This window comes from Balaenoptera acutorostrata, chromosome 10 (genome assembly GCF_949987535.1).
Source record: "Balaenoptera acutorostrata chromosome 10, mBalAcu1.1, whole genome shotgun sequence".
Lineage (NCBI taxonomy): Eukaryota > Metazoa > Chordata > Mammalia > Artiodactyla > Balaenopteridae > Balaenoptera > Balaenoptera acutorostrata.
In genome coordinates this window covers 37,877,242-37,891,512 of record NC_080073.1, presented here as the reverse complement: position 1 = coordinate 37,891,512, position 14,271 = coordinate 37,877,242, and the positions used below count along the sequence as shown (strand labels likewise).

Below are 14,271 nucleotides of genomic sequence, written 5' to 3'. Positions count from 1 at the left end.
TGGCTTCTATCACTCAGCATGATGTTTTTGAAGTTCATCTACATTGTAGTGTATATCAATACATCATTCCTTTTATGGCTAAATAATAACCCATTATATGGATATACCTACCATATTTTATTTATCCATTCATTTGTTGTTGGATATTTTGGTGGTTTTCATCTTTTGGCTATTATGAAAAATGCTGCTGTGAATGTTCATGTACTTTTTTGTGTGGCCATATATTTTCATTTCTCTTGGATATATACTTAAGGATGGAATTGGTGGGTCATATGTTAAACTATGTTTAACCTTTTGAGGAACCACCAGACTGTTTTCCAAAGTGACTGCACCATTTTACATTCCCACCAACATTATATGATGGTTCCAATTTCTCCACCTCCTTGTCTACACTTGTTATTATCTGTCTTTTTGATGAAAGTCATTCTAGTGGAAGTGAAGTAGTGCCCCCATTGTGGTTTTGATTTGCATTTCCCTAATGGCTAATGATGTTGAACAGCTTTTCATATCCTTATTGGCCATTTGTTTATCTTTGATGTAGAAATGTCTATTCGTTCTTTTATTATTGAGTTGTAAGAGTTCTTTACAAATTCTAGCTACAAGTCCCTTATCAGATATATTATTTGAAAATATTTTCTTCCATTCAGTGGATTACCTTTCCCTTTCTTGATGATGTCCTTTGAAGCACAAAAGTTTCTAATTTTGATGAAATCCAACTTACCTATTTTTTTCTTCCATTGCTTGTGCTTTTAGTATTCTAGTCCTATCTAAGAAACCATTGCTTAATCCAAGGTCATGAAGATTTATGCTTATGTTTTCTTTAAAGAGTTATATAGTTTTCACTCATACATTTACAGCTATAATCCATTTTTAGTTAATTTTTACATATGGTGTGAAATAGAGATTCAACTTCATTCTTTTGAATGTGGATTTCCAGTTGTCCCAGCATCATTTGTTAAAAATATTATTCTTTCCTTCATTGAATTGTCTTGATACCTTTGTATAAAAAATCACTTTGACCATATGAAAAATTTTTTAATATGGGAGGTAGTGTAATCTGATTCACATTTTAAAAGGATCAATCTCTCCGAAGAATGAATTATAGAGAGGCAAAAAGGGAAATAGATCAGCTGGGAAGTTGTTATAATAATCCCAGCTACAGTCCAGTAGTAGCCTAGTCTAGTGGTAGGTAGTGAAAGAGATGGAGAGATTTTTAGAGTTTCAAGATTATACTTTTGAGAGAAAATTGACTTAACTGAATGTCCTTTTTTCCACTTTGCACTTGTCCATGTGACAACCATCATTTTTACTTTTCCTAGTTACATTTTCTTTCAGATGGTCTTGAGAATTTTTCCTGATGTTTTTGGATGTCTTTTTTTTCTAAACTTTACCCGTATGTTCTTATTTCCTGTTTCTCTGTTAACCTTCAACTCTCCATTACTAAAACTACAGATTTTTTTGTATCCACACCTGTTGTTTTCTCCTTAACTCTCTCCTGGATTCTCACAATACCCTGAGTAGGTGGGAACCTTTTTTTCCTTTACCCATTATTTTTTTCTCCACTGTCTTCAATCTCTCCCCTTCTACTAACATTTTCCCATTAGATGTAAATGTTCTTAGGTGTGTCCCATCTTTTTTGAAGTCAGGTTTATTGAACTGCAATTTACATATCGTAAAATTCACCCTTTTTAATGCATAGTTTGATGAGTTTTCACAAATTTATAGTTGTGAAACCACTACCATAGTCAAGAAACAGACATTTCATCACCCCAGAAAATTCCCTTATGTACCTTTGCAGTCAACCCCTGCCCTCCTTCCTCAGTCTTGGCAACTTCTGATGTGATTTCTGTTCCTATAATTTTACGTTTCTAGAATGTACTATAAATGGAGACATACAGTATATTGTCTTTTGTGATTGCCTTCTTTCACTTAGCCTAATGCCTTTGAGATTCATCCATATTGTTATAAATCTTAGTAGTTTGCTCTTTTTATTGTGAAGTAATATTCCATTGTATGGGTATACCATACAATGGTATATCTGTCTGTTCATCTCCTGATGAACATTTGGGTTCTTTACAGTTTCTAGTGATTATGAATAAAGCTGCAATGAACATTCACAATCAGGTCTTTGTGTGGACATATGTTTTCATTTCTTCTGAGTCAATACCTAGGAGTAAAATTGTTGGTGCATATAGTAAGTGCATGTTTGACTTTATAAGAAACTATCAGGCTGTTTTCCAAAGTGGCTGTACCATTTCACATTCTCCTCAACAGATTATTAGAGTTCTAGTTGCTCTACATTCTTGCCAATCCTTGGTATATTCAGTCTTTAATTTTAGCCATTCTAGTGCGTGTGTAGTGGTATCTCACTGTGCTTTTAATTTACGTTTCTCTAGTTACTAATAATGTTTTCTTGAGGTTATTTTCCATCCCTGTATATTCTTTGGTGAAGGATCTGTTCATATTTTTTGGTCCATTTTTTGAGTTGTTATTTATTATTGCGTCTGAGCTTACGTTGTATGTTCTCAATACAGTCCTTTCTTAGGTGAGTGTAAATATTTTCTTCCAGTCTATAGCTTGTCTTTTCATTTGCTTATCAGTGTCTTTCAAAGAGAAGATGGTTTTAATTTTATAAAGTCCAATTTATCATTTTGTGATTCATGTTATATGCTTAATAATCTGAGATCACAAAGGTTTTTCTACTGTGTGCTAAATATGGAAAAACAAATGTGAACAAGATACACGAAGGTACTTGTCTCATTTTTCATGTGTGTATTCTTACAGTTTTATAGTTTTAGCTCTTATATTTAGGTCTATGATAAATTCAAGTTCATTTCTTGTAGGCAAGATCAAGGTTTAATTTTTTTTTTAATTTATTTATTTTATTTATTTTTGGCTGCGTTGGGTCTTCATTGCTGTGTGCAGGCTTTCTCTAGTTGCGGTGAACAGGGGCTACTCTTCGTTGCGGTGCATGGGCTTCTCATTGCGGTGGCTTCTCTTGTTGCGGGGCACAGGGTCTAGGTGCGTAGGCTTCAGTAGTTGTGGCACTCCAGCTCTAGGGCACAGGCTCAGTAGTTGTGGCGCATGGGCTTAGTTGCTCCGTGGCATGTGGGATCTTCCCGGACCAGGGCTCGAACCAGTGTCCCCTGCATTGGCAGGCTGATTCTTAACCACTGCGCCACCAGGGAAGCCCAAGGTTTAATTTTTTATATGGATTGTTCACCATTTGTTGAAACTGCTGTGCTCCCTTACTGAATTTTGATACTTTTATTGAAAATTAATTGAATATATGTGGGTTACCCCATCTTTAAACAAAGACCTCCCTCAACTCAACATGCCCATTTAACTAAAATTTCATCACTTCCACATCTTCACCTCTTCAAAGAGTGGTCTAGACTCACTGTTTCTGCTTCCTTATTTCTTACTCCTCACACTAGCCTCTTTCACTATCATTCCACAAAAACGGTTCTTGCCAGAATCACCAGTGACATCTGTTTTAACATCCTGTGGACACTGTTGTATTGTCTCATGTGATTCTCAGTGCCCTTGGGCCTCCTTGACCCCTCCCTCCTCTTTCAGACACTTTTTTCCCTTACCTAACATAGCATCCCACCATTCTTCTTATTTTTCTTCTGTTTTTCTATTTGTCCCTACATGTCTACTTGGCTAGTTCTTCTTCTTTTACCTGTTTCTTAATTATCAATGTCCCTCAGGATTCTGACCAAAGCCCCTTTTCTTCTTGTTCTGTGCATATTCCCATCTAATCCGCTGGCTGAAGCATCTCAAATTTATATTTGCCAGATTTATAAAAGCCAGATCTTTTCTGAGCTTCATTTCTGCACGTTTAACTGCCTAGGAAGTTAAGCTCTAGGAAGGACCATGAGCTCTAGGAAGAAAAGTGCCCTATATATATTGTGTTCACATTTGTGTTCCTATGTTTAGCACAGAGAACTTAATAACTATTTGTTGACTAAATGAACAAATGAATATGTGAACAAACTAAGCAACCTGTGCAGCTGATATTATAACATATCTTATAATTCTAGTACAATATTTTAGTATTGGCCCTTTTACTGTTACCTAATAGATGTAATGAGTACATGACTCTGGGCACAGGAGAAGCAAATTACTTTTAGAATAACATACTTTGTCTTTGCCATGGCTCAGTTTTCCTGTTATAATTGGTAGAGAACCTTGGGATGAGGAGATGGGAATGAGATCCTAGACAGGGGCAGGAAGGAGATAAGAGAGCAAGGAGACATTTCTCTAGAATGTTGCAAACACTGTTTCTAAAGTTTTTCAGTCCAATAATTTCCTTCAAGACTTAACCTATATTGTTTGAGGAATAAAATATCTTAATGGCCCTATTAAATTCTGATTACAGCTTTAATTACAGTACATTATTTCTTTTTTACTTTTCACCCAAACTTTTGTAAGTCCCTGTAACATTTTTTCTTGGCTCTAAAATGATTCTCAAAAATTGTATAGGAAGATGTAAACTGGGTAATGTAGACTCTTTCGGACCTAGTGTGATGAATATTTTTATGATGATCTGAGTGTTCACATCAAAGAATGTATATGCTTCTTATGGGCTTACTGTTACGCCCAGAGCTTTGAGGGTATTTGGGAAAATACAAGACATAATCCTCATTGCTGCCCTCAGGGAGCACACAGCTTTAGGGAGATAAGAGCCACAACTGGCAAGTAAACAGCAACACCTGTGAAGCAGTTTGTAGTCTCTGTTGTACGTTGCTTGGCAAGAAAGATAGTCTCCTGCCACTAGACATGTCCTTTTGGCCTTGCCTGTCACTATGGGCTGTCCTGAAAGTGTTTAGGGTTTCTCTATAAATGCCCTTTTTATTTGGTCTCGAGCATGCAGTCCCTTACATTTCTCTGTCTCTCTCTCCTACATTTCAGTGAGCGGTTTCTGGTGAGACTGAACAAGAATGGTGGGCCAAGGAACCCAGAGAAGATAGAACGAATGTGTGCCCTTTTTACAGTATGTGCAAATTCTCTTTCCCTTCTCTGCTGTTGACTCTAACTAGGGCCCTGCTATGTGGATATTGTTGCCCTGGAAACAAGCATTTATTCTTATTTCCCCACACACTGGTGAGAATAGAACTTGATTTATGTGTCTTTCAGGTTTTAATGAAATATTTAAGAAAACTGAAATTAGCTTCAGTTTTTAATTGAATTTATTAAAGAAATATAATCAAGTACCTTTTACTGATGTACATTTTAGAAGCTATTAAATATAATAGACACATAAAATTTGAGGAAAGTCTTTCTTACAATTCTTCTTCAAGGCCACTGGGAATTTCTCTGATGTGTAAGTATCGTTCCTCTAAATGCACCCACCAAATTTACAGCTCTGCAGTTTTTTAATGAGTTTATATAAAGAGAGACAAACTAAATAGTCCTCCTCTTTCAAATACCGAACAGAGTCTTTTCATGCCATGATTCATACTTCAGTTTTTTCTGAATAACCATGCTGTTATTTGTGGTCTCTGAGCTCATGGACTCATCAGCTCAGAGAAGGCTTGGTAACCTGCTTATTGAAAAGTGCTGAGCCTCACAATACCACGTTGCCTTGTGTATTCTTTACTGATTTACTAAATTTTTTTTTTACCCAGTTATAAAACTTAACTGCCCAGCTTTATTTATTTCAGTTAATTTATTTGCTGAAGAAGAAAATAAGACCGTGTCACAATTTTAAACCACTTTTGACTATCATGGATTCTTTGATGTGCTTCAGTGATACTGAGATCCATCAAAACCTGTTGAGTACAGGGAGGTATGATGGTGTCACAGTGCCACTGCCCTCGTTTGTGGTGCATGATTGATAGGTGACAGTCAGGTGTCTCAAACCTTATGGTGTGCCTCTTAAACACAAATGGGATTTATCTAGGGCTCTGATATGTGACTTTCTCTGAAAGATAAAATTGGATTTGTTTACCTGACTTTTTTTGTTCATTTACTACAACTTTATCGAAATCTCAAATGATGTTACTGCAGAATCAGAAGCCACTTTTACAGGAATAACTTTTATTGAAATTGCTTCAGATATGAAGGATTTACAAATCTAGCTAAGCTAACATGAAGTTTCGTACATCTTTGAGCTCAGCATTCAAAGCTTAGGAGATAATACAGGAAGAAAAAGCAGGAAAAGCAGATCCAGGAAGACGGCTAAGGGAATTGAGATGGTTTAGTCTGGAAAGATCAGTGCTCTCTCTTCAGCAGGAGAACAAGGGAAAGAGTCGAAATTGCAGGTAATGGGATGTAGGTTAGAATATTGGGGGAGAGCATCTGAAGTGAGACTACCTGAACACTGAGCTGGTTCTCTAGGGCCACCTTCCTGAAACAGGATTAGAATGAGATGAGACACCCATCTGTCTAGAATGTCCCAGTGACCTTAGGAGTCTTTTATAGATCCTCATGCTCTGATATTGTTTGGTTAAAGCAGCAAAAGAAATTGTCGATTCCTTGTTCTTTGGCACTGTGGGAACAGAGCGGTGTGTGTGTGTGTGCGTGTGCATGTGTGTGCGTGTGTGCTGTCCTTGAATGTGATGAGTGCAGTCCTTGTCTCTTGAAAAATGAACTTAATTATGATATTTGAATGTAATTATACAGTAAATCAAAATTTTCATTTAACAGCATTTTAATTATCTATAGGGGCCCAGAGGCCTAGGCTGTAGCTCCAGCTTTATAAATCAGAGATGCACGTAACACTTATTACGTGCTCTTGTTCTGCCACAACGGGAAGGCACAAGGCTGCTAAAAATACCCACTTTTGTAGTTCCCTTTGCAGTACAGCCCTGGATCTTTTCTTAAAGATCTCCCAAAAAAATGATTTGAGGAATTTTTTTCAAAGCCTAGAAGATTTTTGAACAAGATTGTTCTAGCCAGGATTTTCATGTTTTACTTTAAGCTTATACGAAATAATAATTTTGGTGGAAACTATTTTCTGACTATCTAAGACTTGAGTTCCTCCTGTGGGCCAGAGGAGTTTTCCAGATTGGCATATGTGTTACAGAGTTTTCGAGTAAATGCAAGAAAATGCAGGTACAGCTGTGGTCAGTGCCAGCATGTTAGCTTACCTTAGCATCAAGAAAAGGGAACCATACAGATGGAGCAGTTTTGCAGGGTTACTCAAGCTGACTTCAGAGCCACATTACAGACAGTCACATTATCCATGCACAATCTTGCTCTTGGTAAATCCTGTTTTTTTCTGACTATGTTAGATTTCAGAGCTTCCTGTGCAGGAAGAATTTTATCCAAGAAGGAGGTGTTTCATATTTATGTAAATGTCTAATACAGTGAGGATTTTGATGACTTTCATGATTAACAATGGCTGTGTGGTATGTGCATGAGAGAGCATGTCTGTGTATTTACTCCTTACTAGATATCCAGTGCCTCACACACAGTGCCTGGCAAATACTAATGATTTGTTACGTAAATAAATGAATACATGTTTATTTTCTATTATAGTTGAGTGATCAGCTCAGGGAATGAACTTGTGTTGTTTTCCCTGCATTAATTGGCATCATATTTTTTACATTTACTTTTTCACATTTCAAAATAGAATTTTAGGTCGTGCTTTCTTGGAATTAAGAATGAATTGAATTATTAGTGCAATAATATCATTTATTAAAATACTGCCTCCTTTTCTGCAGCATAAGAATGAATAAATTGTCTATGTTTTATATTTGTAAATCCTATTATCTCTACAGAAAAAGGGTAGTCCAGGCACAGGAAAGTGAATTGACTTTTCCATGTTTCAGATGAAATATTAGTAACTGAGTCAAGATGCTGATCCCTGAGTCACTGTCCTTTCTACCCACCAGGTAGTTGGGAACCAACTTCCTAGTTATGTAGGATTGGAGGGTAAGGTCCAGTGAGTAAGTCTAAATTCAAACCCTGCTCACCAGATGAATGGTGGGTGAGTCACCTCTCTTCCCACCTTGGTTTTACAGGTCTTGTGACATAACTCTATGGTAACTGTGTTTAACCATGCTCATATCTAATAAGATAGCCCTTACACTGAATTTTGACACTGAAATTATGTGGAACTCACAAATGATAATTTTACTTAAAATATTTTCTGGTACTGATTATTATCATCTTATTTTTACTGACTTCAAATAAATACCACAGAATGTTCTGGGTACCATGTACAACATGGTAAGAAAGAGCCCCTACCCAGCCATTTAGAAAATACTATAAATTACATTTTAGGCTTCTTCCTTTCATTCACCTGAACAGAACCAAAGGAGAGATCCCATGGTCTTGTGTACAGCCCGTCTGGTTAGTGTTTGGTCATCTTTGGTAACTGGCTTGAATTCTTTACGTATATTGGGATTTATAATTATACTGGTTATTTGATAGTTTGGATTAACACAATCTAAGGTATGTAGAAGACCATTTCACTTTGAAATGTGTCAAACATTTACATATCTTTTAGCAATAGACATGTTTCTATCCCAAAAATTATATAAAAATGGTAATCTGTTTTTTAATTTCTATTTGTTATTTAGTAGTCATCTTAATATTTAGCAAAATGTAGTAGTGTTTGGAGGATATCATTTTAAATTAAAGGAATTATTGAAATGGAGTCTAAAACATATTTTTCAATATCAAAAGACAACTTTCATGCAAAAATATATCTTTGTGATTCCAGAGATAACAATTTATGTTAAATTATTTTGTAACCCATTTCATTGTAAGTATATTTCATTATTCCATCAAGAATTTGGCAAAATATTATAACCATCTAGAATCTAAAAGCTTCAATTTCACCATTAAAAATTACTTTTTAATGTCTCCTTTTCTTTCATATGTTCAGGACCACTCTACAGGGCAGAGCTGGGATTATGGTGAGGCAAGCAAAGCGCAGGATCCTGAGAATGAGACCTTAAATCTTATACCTTAGATGGTTTGCTTGCTTCACCCTAGACCTAACCCTGCTACAGGGTAAACATAAACATAAAGCAAACATGGGGATTCTGGATCCAAAGCTCATTCAAAATCATGACTGCTGCTTGATTGTCCCTTTTCCTGCTTTATTGAAAAGAGATAAGTATCTGGGACAAATCAAAAGATGAAAGATGGGAAGGAAATGGAACTAAGGGACCTTTTCCTAGAAGCAAAAGGGAACTCACAGGAACCTGTCCCATTAAAAATAGAGGTTACTTCTTCATCATTAATTCATAACGTGGCTGGGAGTGAGCAGCGGTTGATGACCCGGTGAAAGTCTGAAACAATACATATTAAAGGAAGTTTTATTACTTCGAGTATAATGTGTTAAATAAAGTATAAATATATACTCAAACATTTTTTTTCAAAATGTGTTCTACACATAAATAATGTATAAAATTATTTTTATAACTCTAGTTTTAAAAGTGATTCTGGATCAGATTTGTTTACTTAAAGGAAGCCCTTAAAATTTTCCAGATAAAATTATTTTCAGCTTTATACTTCAGCATAAATGATGCATATCTAAATTTAGAAATGGGAGATCTAATTATTGAGGTTTCACTAAAACCAAAGTAATCGCTTTTCAAGGGAACGTATCTAGTGTATAATAATCATTTGTGGACAGCAGAATAAATATAAAATTAGTAGAGAGTAAACTTTCAGAATTTCAGTCATTAATGCGCCTTTTGATGTTTTCCCATTTTTTTTTCTGCATTGGAAATTTCTTTTGTTACAGAATGTTTTTATATGATTTTGGAATAAACATGGATAAGTCAATGTCATGAAGATTTCTAATGTGAGAACTTTCGGAGATAGGTGGTCTAAATAAGAGCTGGAAAAATACTGTCAACAAAATAATCTTCCAAGGGCATATAAGATGTCCAGACTTTCACTGCAGGAATCTTATAAACACTAAACTGCTATGTACTTTAATCCCCTTCCCCCACCTATAGCATATGCTAAAAGCAGCAAAAGCAAACCATTATGAGGTTCAAAATGAAATTTTAATTATTTTCTATGTATTCATTGCCTTAATTTATTTTTTCTCTTTTCTTAGGATCTGAGCAGCAAAGATATGAAGAGAGATTTATATATAGTTGCCCATGTGATACGAATAGGTATGGTCCACTTTATCAATTCACATGACTAAGACCACCCCAACTTGGGATATCCACTTGTGTATGACCTTTGTCTTCTGCCTAGCTCTTCAGGTCTTAGGATTACTTCAGGTCTTAGGATTAGAGTCCAGCTTGTACTGGAGCTGTACCTTAAGCTCAGCTGCTGCAATAGCTGAATTTGATAGAAATGAAAGCATTTTCTGCTCCCTATTTGTTTTTGGACCCATACTTTTTATTTCAAGTGGTCTGCTTTTTTACATTCTCTCCATCTAATGTTCTGCCTCTGTACCAGCCCTCTGCCTCAGAGATCTTATAACGGGTTGCCAGGGTTGCCAGCTTAACAGGTAGTGAATGGCCTTTGCTGTGTTTTGTATCAAAAAGTATGTATCTATGCTATTTTCTACAAAATTAGAGTTACTGTCATTACTGCACTAGATGGATGGTATCTCACTTCTACCCCACCCAAGATTTTTGCTACCTGTGGTTTGTTTGTCCAGTCTTATTTTTTAAGTTTATGACATAATTTGCGGGCCTATGACTAACCAAGTCTTCTTTCATAGTGGGTTCTGGCATATCTTGTACAGCAAAAGAGTTGTTTTGCCAACAACAAAACAACTCTTTTTTGCTGTACTTTTGGGTTTTTGTTTTGCTGTACTTGATAAAGCATTTGTTGAGGTTCCAGTTCTGCATTTGCAAGTCCTCTTGCCACTGTAAGCACAGCCTTGGTAAGCAGGAAAATCAACCTCCCATCTACTTTCTGAGACTCTTCTTGCTCCTACAGTGGTTCAGGAGCAGCTTTGGCTGAAAGAATTTGGTTGGAAGAATAGTACATTGTCCTCCTTATCTCTGTATACATAACTTTTACCTGTCAGCTAAAATACTCAACTAAGAAGTTAAAATATATTAGCACATTGGTTTTTCTAATAAATTCATGAAACCACTGTTTCATTCTCATATGATTAATAAATGGACTGTTGGTGTTGAGGTGGGTAGTAAGGATGATTAATTGAATGTGGTGCAGGGGAAGAGCCCTGGCCAAAGGCCTATTTGGCATTCCCCTACATAAATATCCTTGCATCCTTGGATGGCTCCCTTCATCTTCAGTCTTCCAATTTAGAAGATCTCTAAGGTGCCTATAGCTCTGGCATCCTTGGATGATAATTTGGTGGTGCTATAGAGGAGCATGGAGTTCTCAGTCTGACTGGTGTTTCTGCTGTGCCCCAGGCCGGATGCTCCTGAATGACTCAAAGAAGGGCCCTGCTCACCTGCACTATCGGCGGCCATATGGCTGTGCAGTCCTAAGCATCCTGGATGTCCTGCAGTCGCTCACAGAATTAAAGGAAGAGAAGGATTTTGTTCTTAAGGTTTACACGTGAGTAATGGACCTCAGAAATATTAATGATTTGCAACACAAGACATCCCAGCACTGCCCTTGAGAGCAGAAGTTCTCAAGCTTTGCAGGACACAGACTCATCAGGTTATGTAGGATAGGGAGTTTTTTGAAAATGCAAAGATTTCCTTCTAAAGGTTTGGGGTGGGCCCAGGCAACTGTATTTTTAATAAGCTTCCCAGGTGATTCTGAGGCAGCTGAACTTGGAACATTCTATTCTAAAGTAAAAGTCTGGTAATACACAATTCCTCTTCTCTCCAGGACTAGCCAACCTTATTACGTATTTACAGGAAAGCTAATAATCTAATTTCTCCTGTGTTTTGGCTGTAAAAGAGTCATCTGTGTCTAATACTTGCCCACCAGCTGTTGTAACTGAGCTGGCTACTGATGTAAATTGCTTCAAAGAATGATCACAAGTCAGGTTGCCCTGTCTTTGAAGAAAAGCCAGTTTTTCTGAGGAGCTAAGGTTTTACTCTTCATTTCTGCCACCACCGATCTATAAGTCACCAGCCAAGCATGGCATTATTTTTAGTATTCATCATCCAAGGGCTCTGCCTTACAGAAGCAGTGCATCTCCTCCTGACTCTTGTTAAACAATAGGAAAAACAAAGAAAAATAACACAGAATCCAGGTATATCGTCTGTCTTTGCTTGTAGAGACTTAGGCATGAATCATAATGCTGAGAACATGATCAATGGTGAGTTTAGTGAGTTTTTAAAGCAAGTGTATTTCTAACTGTAAGAATTAAAAAAAGAAATCTCTTCCCTTTTGGTTTTAACCCAATATTGTTTTTTCAAATTAAGTCTAATGCTGTCAATCACCAGGTTAATATATCTTTACTGTAATATTTGTGTGTATTTTTCTAAATTATCTGTTCTGTCTGATTCAGGCATGAAGTAAACTTAATGCACAATTATGCTTAATTTGGACCTTTGTATAATCAACCACATTTTATTAATTTCAAAATAAAAGCCCAGATATCCTTATTACCTATTTTGCCTTAAGCTCTGTTTTGTTCAGAGTTGTGTACTTGATGTGATGAGGATCTTCCTTTGAAATAATAACTTACAAAGGAAATTTTGGCAGTTTTCCTCTTCCTTTCATGCATCAGTCACAGCCTTTCTCCATTTACGAAATCTCTTCAATGATGGGTGGTGGGACCTGCTTTTTTTTTTTTAAATAAATTTATTTATTTAGTTAGTTATTATTTTTATCTTTTTGGCTGTGTTGGGTCTTCGTTGCGGTGTGCGGGCTTCTCATTGCGGTGACTTCTCTTGTTGTGGAGCACGGGCTCTAGGTGCGCGGGCTTCAGTAGTTGTGGCTCACGGGCTCTAGAGCACAGGCTCAGTGGTGCATGGGCTTAGTTGCTCCGCAGCATGTGGGATCTTCCCGGACCAGGGCTCGAACCCATGTCCCCTGCATTGGCAGGTGGATTCTTAACCACTGCGCCACCAGGGAAGTCCCGGGACCTGCTTCTTGATACAACTTCCTCCCTTTGAAAAGGGCTAAATGTTAATCCAAAATCATCATCATTATCATCTTAACTCCACTGTATCCTTTCTAAGGGCATGGAGTTTATAGATAGAACTCCAGAGTTGCATCTCTCTGCACATATCAGCTGTTCCTTGCTTCAATGCAAGTTCTCATTGTGGATAGGGGCTTGCACAGCATCTCTCTTGAAATCATGCTGTCAAGCTTAATTAGCCTAACTGCTTCTAAAACAACAGTTTTCAGTACTAACATGTCACTTTTCAAGAAGTGGGATTCATGTGTAGCTTTTTCTTAGCTCCTTTCTCTGAGCTGTGCCTAATATATCAGTTCTAAAAAGCCAAAGAAAGATATCGTTTTCAACAGAGAAGATAGGTTTTTTTTAAAGTTTTTTGAAGGACTAATAGAGTTAAAAAGTAGGATAATTTTTCCACTTGATAATATTAACAGACTTTCAAAGACACTTGCATGTTTGTGAAATCGATTTTGTGCGTGGTATGGAATTCCTCTAGGGTTAGTGTTTTAAATCCACATCAGCACAGTGAATTCAGCCCTACGGAGAAGTAATATTTTCCAATAAATTTTAGGGGACATGTTTGTTAGGTTTAATTGGAAGCTTAAAGGTTTTACTAATAGCTACTGATAGTGTTTTAGCCTTTGCTAGGACAGAATTTTGCAAGGATAAAAAAATCTCTTGTATAGTTTTTTTTTTTTTTTTGGCTGTGTTGGGTCTTCGTTTCTGTGCGAGGGCTTTCTCTAGTTGCGGCAAGCGGGGGCCACTCTTCATCGCGGTGCGCGGGCCTCAACTGTCGCGGCCTCTCTTGTTGCGGAGCACAGGCTCCAGATGTGCGGGCTTAGTAGTTGTGGCACACGGGCCTAGTTGCTCCGCGGCATGTGGGATCTTCCCACACCAGAGCTCGAACCCGTGTCCCCTGCATTGGCAGGCAGATTCTCAACCACTGCACCACCAGGGAAGCCCTCTTGTATAGTTTTAATCAGTGAATTAGCAAAATACCTCATTAGTTGTTGACCTTCTCATCGTTTCTTTTATTATTCAGAGTCAGCCTCAGGCCTCAAGCCCCTGTATGTCTCTTGCCATGACCACTGCTCTGGCTTTATAGATATTTAATATCATGTGTGTTGGGAAGGCACCACATCCTTTTAAAAAAAATCACAACAAGAAGCTGAGGTGTAAAAACTAGGTCGCTTTTTAGTGAGCTAGAAACCTTAAAAATCACAAACGAATAACCACTATGTGAAGTTCATTCTGATATAGATATCATGTTTCTTCTTGGACAGAGG

At 37.1% G+C, this 14,271-nt stretch overlaps 1 protein-coding gene across 5 annotated transcripts in view; it reads left to right on the top strand.

Moving 5' to 3' along the window:
• The window catches only part of DOCK3 (dedicator of cytokinesis 3), a 403,408-nt gene that overhangs the window by 268,704 nt on the left and 120,433 nt on the right, over positions 1-14,271 (top strand). For all 5 annotated transcript variants that reach the window (XM_057555412.1, XM_057555413.1, XM_057555411.1 and 2 more), the window contains exons 10-12: positions 4,918-4,999; positions 10,031-10,091; positions 11,316-11,463. In XM_057555412.1, coding sequence (XP_057411395.1) covers positions 4,918-4,999; positions 10,031-10,091; positions 11,316-11,463 — 291 coding nt within the window. The remainder of the gene's footprint in view (positions 1-4,917; positions 5,000-10,030; positions 10,092-11,315; positions 11,464-14,271) is intronic.